Source organism: Chinchilla lanigera, unplaced genomic scaffold (genome assembly GCF_000276665.1).
Source record: "Chinchilla lanigera isolate Chin_1 unplaced genomic scaffold, ChiLan1.0 scaffold00001, whole genome shotgun sequence".
Lineage (NCBI taxonomy): Eukaryota > Metazoa > Chordata > Mammalia > Rodentia > Chinchillidae > Chinchilla > Chinchilla lanigera.
Window position 1 is genome coordinate 1,908,635 of NW_004955402.1, and position 6,032 is coordinate 1,914,666.

At 59.8% G+C, this 6,032-nt stretch overlaps 1 protein-coding gene across 1 annotated transcript in view; it reads right to left on the reverse strand.

Moving 5' to 3' along the window:
• Napg (N-ethylmaleimide-sensitive factor attachment protein, gamma) overlaps positions 1-261 on the reverse strand; it is a 20,595-nt gene extending 20,334 nt beyond the window's left edge. The window contains exon 1 of the mRNA XM_005372585.2: positions 77-261. Coding sequence (XP_005372642.1) covers positions 77-132 — 56 coding nt within the window. The 5' untranslated portion in view covers positions 133-261. The remainder of the gene's footprint in view (positions 1-76) is intronic.
• Positions 262-6,032: the final 5,771 nt, after the last annotated feature.

Consider the following 6,032-nt stretch of genomic DNA (forward strand, 5'->3'; position numbering starts at 1 on the left):
CAGCCGCCGCCGCTGCGCCGTCCCGACCAGAAGGCGCCCGGCGTCCGCAGTCGGGGCCGCGGCGGGGCTCACTCACTATTTCTCTGCCTTGGCCAGGTGCTCCAGCCCCTCATTTATTTTCTGGGCCGCCATCTCCGGGTCCAGTCCCTGAGGTGGGGCAGGAGCGGCCCTGCCCGCAGCCCGCGAGACCCAGCAGCAGCGAGGAGGCTCCGTGGAGGACGCCGGGACCAGCGTGCCCACGGCGCAGAGGATGCCGGGATGGTGGCAATGAGCGCCTACGGGGGCCCGAAGTGCTCAAACTTGCTGCAACCAAGCCGGAGGAGGGAGTCATAGAAGCTCCACCAGCAGAGGACGCCAGCGCAAAGCGGAAGCGCTGATCCCGCTCCGGATTCCCGCGCAGGCATAGTGAGCACTGACTCGGGCGTCTGTCTGCTGCTCTTGGAGGCGGGGAGTCCACAGGAGGCGGGGCCTGGTGGGTGGGGTCACTGAAGCATCTCGGACCCGCTCTTGGACAGGAGCAGCTTCCTGCCCCTCGAGCTCCTGCCTGATCCGCTGCCTCTCCACAGTCCCAAAACCGACTGGCCAAGCAACTGGGACAGAACCTCTGAACTAGGCGCCAAATAAACCTTTCCTCTTTATAAGCTGATCGGCTCAACTATTTGTTACAATAACAGAGTGGTGAACACAGCCACCCGTCCCAGGGCGGCCTCTTCGCGTCGGTCTGCACAGCCTGCTTTACTAACCAACGGCATCCCGTAGCTCTTGCACAAACTGCAGCTCCCCGGGCCTCCTCCCTCCTTCCCCCGGCCTGGAAAGCACCGGCTCCCCGCGTCCTCCGCATCCACGCGAGAGCAGGCGACCGTGGCTGGGGGGCCAGCGGCTAGCAGTGGGACCTCGCCTCCGCCCCGCCCTCTTCCTGACTTAGCCTGTTGGGTGAGGACTGCCCACGCGTGAGACGCATCGTTTGGCTCCATCTGTAGAGAATTCGGTCACCTTTCCGTCCTACAGAGACACAGTCAACCGCTCCTCCCTCCCGAGAGCCTCCTCGCGGCCAGAGTGTCTACACGGGCCCCGCCTGTCCTGGCCTCGCGGGGGAGCCCCAGCACGGCACCGAGGACCCTCCTCACATGCGCGTCTTCCCCCGCGGCTGCGAGCCCTCCCGGGTCAGAGCCAAGGCCCGGAGCAGTCCCAGGCTGAGCGGCCTCCACCTTCGCGCAGCCCCGCCCTGTCCTGGACTCGCTTTCTGCTGTCCCGCAGGCGCCAGGCACTGCCCCAGGACCTCTGCCTCTCTCCAGGCTGAGCGTGACACCAGGAGACCTGGTGTACCGCGGGACCTTTGCTGGTGTGCAGAACCAAGCCTGGGACTGTGGAACGTGGGCATCGGGGTGGCACGGGCACAAGACAGGGCGGCGTCTCCTTCACTTTCCGACCTGGGAACTTCGAGCGCCCCAAACCCTGCAGGTGCCCCGAGCCGGTCCCGATCACAGTCCTCACTGTACCAAGCTCTGGGGCAGCTCAGAACCCGAGCACTGCGGGACCCACCGCTGAGCCCGAAGCTCACCAGAGGGCCGCCCCGCCGCGCACCGACCTGAGCCCCGCCCCTCCGTCCGGCCCCGCCCCCGCCATCGGGCCCCGCCCATCCCGCTGGATCTCCGCCCTCGGCCAGCCACGCCCCCAAGGCCCCGCCCCGCGCCGTCCTGGAAGCTGCGGGGACCCGGCTTCTTCCCCGGGACAGACCTCGCGAAGCCTGCGGCTTGCGGGCCACGGGGCGGGGACAGAGGGCGCTGCAATCCGGAGCTTCGCGGACAGTAAGCCGGCCGGCTGCCCCCAGGACGCCGGCGCCGTCCTGCGCTTCAGCACACGGACACGCCGGGGCGCCGTGCGGGCCGCTTGGACCTGACCTCCGCTCTAGCCCAAGCTCGCTAGGGCGTGCGGGGAGCTGGGAGGAGCCGGAAGGAGCTGGAGCCCTGAGCGCTCAGAGGCTGCAGTCTCGTTCACTCCCCTCTGAGGGACACACGTGTTTCGATGCGTGTTATTTTTTTAAAAAAGAACGCTAGAGTGCTTACTTTGCTAACTAGAGGATAAAGCGACCTCCTCCGTGGACGCTTGCAGACCTACGGGCTCTGCTCCGTAGCCCCCGGGAGCACACTAGGAGACCCTCCGCGAGGAGGCTCCGGTCCAACTGTTAACATCCCGTTTCCTTTCCGGGGAACACATTCGCGTGCTACATTTTGTGCCAGTGCAAATTATGCAAAGGTGAAATAAGATGAACTCTTGCTCGCGCCCCGCTTCCTTAGGAACGTTTTTTAAAATAACGTGCGTTTTATTTAAAATCCCTGAGGCATCGCTTTGCTGCCTGCGTGAACGCAGAGCGGTGAGCTGGACAGAGGTGTGCGGGGCAGTGACTCGGGCAGAGCTTCGCCGGGATGGACTCACCTTGTGGGCGAGGAACAGGAAGCTGCCTGAGATTGTGCCCGGAACATTGGAGGGAATCTCGGGGTGAGAACACAACAGGACGTGGGGGCGCCACCGTGCACGGGACAGGAGATGGTAGCATGGAGACCCAGCAGTAGCCGCCAGCGCCCTGAGCCATCTGGTCTACCTGTGGAGCAGCAGCGAGACTGTGGGGCGGCGGTGTGTGCCTGACCTGTCCCTGGGGTGGCTGGGAGGCCAGCAGGATCCCAGGGGGACTCAGCGAGCCGACCTACAGGTCGTCCCCGGTCAGGACTGACCGCAGGTGCGCACAACTGAAATTGTTTGAAAAATCTGCAGAAGGCATCTTTTGCAGCGTCCCTCCACGTGTGTAGTCAGAAGCTAATAAATGTTAATAAAGAAGTCAAAAAGTGCTCGTGATCGATGACATAAGATAAAGCTTATTCACACACGAAGTTGCCGGAGCGCCCAGAATGACCCAGCCTTACAGAAGCAGGGCGGGCACTTTTCCCAGGCTCCTTGGAAATAGAGATGCAAGTCTGTGGGACAGAGGAAAAGGCAGCGGGAGCTCAGGCCATGTTCTGCAAATGCGGGTGAAGCTGTGACCTGGTGCTTAGTAGGGCCGGGTGACCCCGACAGATGACCTCTCTCGGCCTGTGCCGCCCTGTCTGCCCGCTGGGTGGAACTCGTGGCCCACAGTTATGGCAGGAGGAGGCGCTGGACCCAGAATTACCGGATGGTTGAGGAAGGATTTAGCACTGCCCACAAATGAAAGGAAACCTTCCAGATTTGCAGAAAGGGAAAAAAAAACTTCAGTCCCACAACAAAATCAGACATGAAAGGGGACAGCTTCAGCCTGACAAATAAGAAAATAAACAAGTGCTTCAAATGGATGTTTTTCCTTTTAAATTGTTTTTGCAAAGGGTTTTTCTTCCCTGAAAAAATACTAAAATAGCAAGCTATGCTTTCATTTATAAATCCTTCTCAAGAGGAAATCTAATAATAACAAGGAGTTCCCATTGGGCTCCAGCTTATTTCATAATGTAAATATATTTCTCTCCTCTGGGGAGTGAAACCTACGCTGAGCCAGGTACTTTGCATTTAAATTTGTGGTTTTATTCACTTGTGTTTGTTCCCCTTCTTTTACCTTGAACAACCCCGCAAGCCAAAGAGAAGTTTTAGACTCCACAGTCATGTATTCATGGGGCTAGGGCTCCGTAGCTGGTGGTATAGTTTATTTAAAAAGGTAACAAGATGATTTGCTCTGTCGTATTCTAGATCCCATCACGAAAGTGGTTTGCCCTTCAACAAGTCTTATTTCATGAGGCAAAATAGCCACATTCTGAGAAAGCTGAGCTCCACAGAAAGAGAGAAAAGGCTCAGTCAGTCACACTCGCACAGCTCAGCTGTGTTTCCCATAATGCATACACTATTTGGCTCCTGTGAGCTTCCGTTTCCTTCATAATAACAGCGTGGCAGATCAGAAGTGTCAGCGGTCATGGATTGGCCCTGGGTGGCCCTCAGAGCCTCATGTGTTGCAGTCTTGGTCCCTGACTATTAGGCTGTCATGGGGAGGACTTTCGGAGGTGGGGCCTCGTGGAAGTGAGGTCATTGACGTGTGGCCTTGAAGGAGGTCTTGAGACCCCACCCCTTCTTCAGTCTCTCTTTTTGCTTCCCAGCTGCTCTGACATGATGGGCTTCCTCTGCCCTGCGTTCACACACAAGGTGCTGCCTTTCAAAGCAACAGGGCCAGGGGGCCATGGACTGAAACCCGCCCAGCTGTCAGAATCAAACCTCTCCTGTAAGCTGATCATCTCTGGTGTTTTGTCACTACAGAGACAGAAAGCTGACTAGCACAGCAGCCATGCCTTGGTGCTCCTTCCCCTGAGAGACGGTGTCAGTGTCCCCTGCTCTGGGACCTGGGTGGGTTCTGTGACCAACAGCCCCACCTCCCACCAGGAGAGACAAAACAGGGCTCTGGGGACCCAGACAGTCCAACCACCTGGGGCCACCACGGTGAAGAGGCTGAGGCCACCCTTCCTGTGGCCCCCGCCTCTAGGCCATCCTGCCAAGAAGGCTCCTGACCTGCTCCTCGAATTCCTGATCCCTGCTGCCCTGAGCCGCAACAGCAGCGGCACCCCTGGGCTCTGGGACAAGTGGTCCTGCGGCAGCACTTAGCACCCTGCACGCCCAACATGGCAAATGCTCCCAAGCAGCCTTCAGAAGCTCTGCCACGTTGCTTGGTGACCTATGGAGCCCTGGGTTACAAACACAGCACAGAGTCCACCCCGTCCTTGGGGGTGGCCTGGTGTCCCTCGAAGCTGGCCAATGTGAGGGCCTATGGGCATGGGAGCTGCAAATCCTCTGGAGCTGGGGCAGCCAGGTGCAGGACAGCCCCTAAGCCCACCCTGGCTGGCATAGCCACCAAGCATGTGTACTGGCCCCAAGCGACGTGCTGCTCCTGCATGCCAGGGACATCGCAGTGCTTATGGGCAGTGCCTTGGCCTCTTTTCTTTCTTTTTTTCCTCCTGTAAATCTGCCCTACTCCTCCACTCGGCAGGCACCTTGGGACCCATCCGGCACGGGGGCCGGAGGGAGCATCAGAGGCAGCTGTTGTGCTGCCAGCCTGGCTGAGAGCCTCTCCCGGCCAAACTGTCCCGGCCCTGTAACCTGATCTTTGCAGGTATTTTGGGGACACTTATCATGGTGACCCTCTGGGGCCTCCTGAGCACGGGTAACCTTAGGAAATCAGGTCTTCTTGATGCGGGGAATCCACAGTCCCAAGATGGCGTCACCCACGACCCCTCTGCGGCACATGCTTTAGGGCACAGATGTCCTGGGCTGTCACATTTGTCCTAGGCTTGGCAGTCCTCCACAGATTGAAGAAAATGTACCAGCTCCTGAGAGTGCAGACTCGCCCCAGGCATGGCTCTCAGGCTCTGGCTGGTGGCCCAGGGGCCATCCTGGGGCAGACACGGCCAGCTGGGGGAGCAGAGGGTTCTGCTGAGGAGCTCTACTGGTTTCTGTTTCAAGATCAGCCAGGGTGCCCAGGAGCAGGACAAGTAGGTGCACGTGAGATGTCTGCCCTGTGGTCCTCAGGCACTGCTTGAAAAAGGCAGGAAGCACTGAAAGCAGAACCTAAGAGAACAAAGTGAGGAAGAGACACGGGGACGGTGGGCCAGGCCCCAAGGAGGGCAGTGGGATCCCAGGACCCCTCCATGCCCACTCAGAGGCCAGCTCCCTTGCCCGCTGCCCTCCTCTCCACCTCACATCTTCCACTCCCTGCAGATGCAGAGCACTGCTCCCAGTGTCCCCACAGAGCCCCAGCCCACGCTGCTCTTGCAGGCCTGGTCTGTGGGCCCCAGCTCTCCTCTGCTCTCCCTGGGGCCCTGTCACCTTCGAAGAACACACCTGCACGGCCGCCGGCAGTACCAGGGATAGAAGGACAGTGAGCTGGCAGCCCCCACCTCGAGGGCCGGGCATGTGTCACCCAGAGGCCCACGGGCCCCCATGTGGACGCAGTGCTTGTTGCACTGGTAGGCTGCACTGGTCCTGCCGACCCCCTCCCACAGGCAGTGACGGCCAGCAGCCCCGGCCCC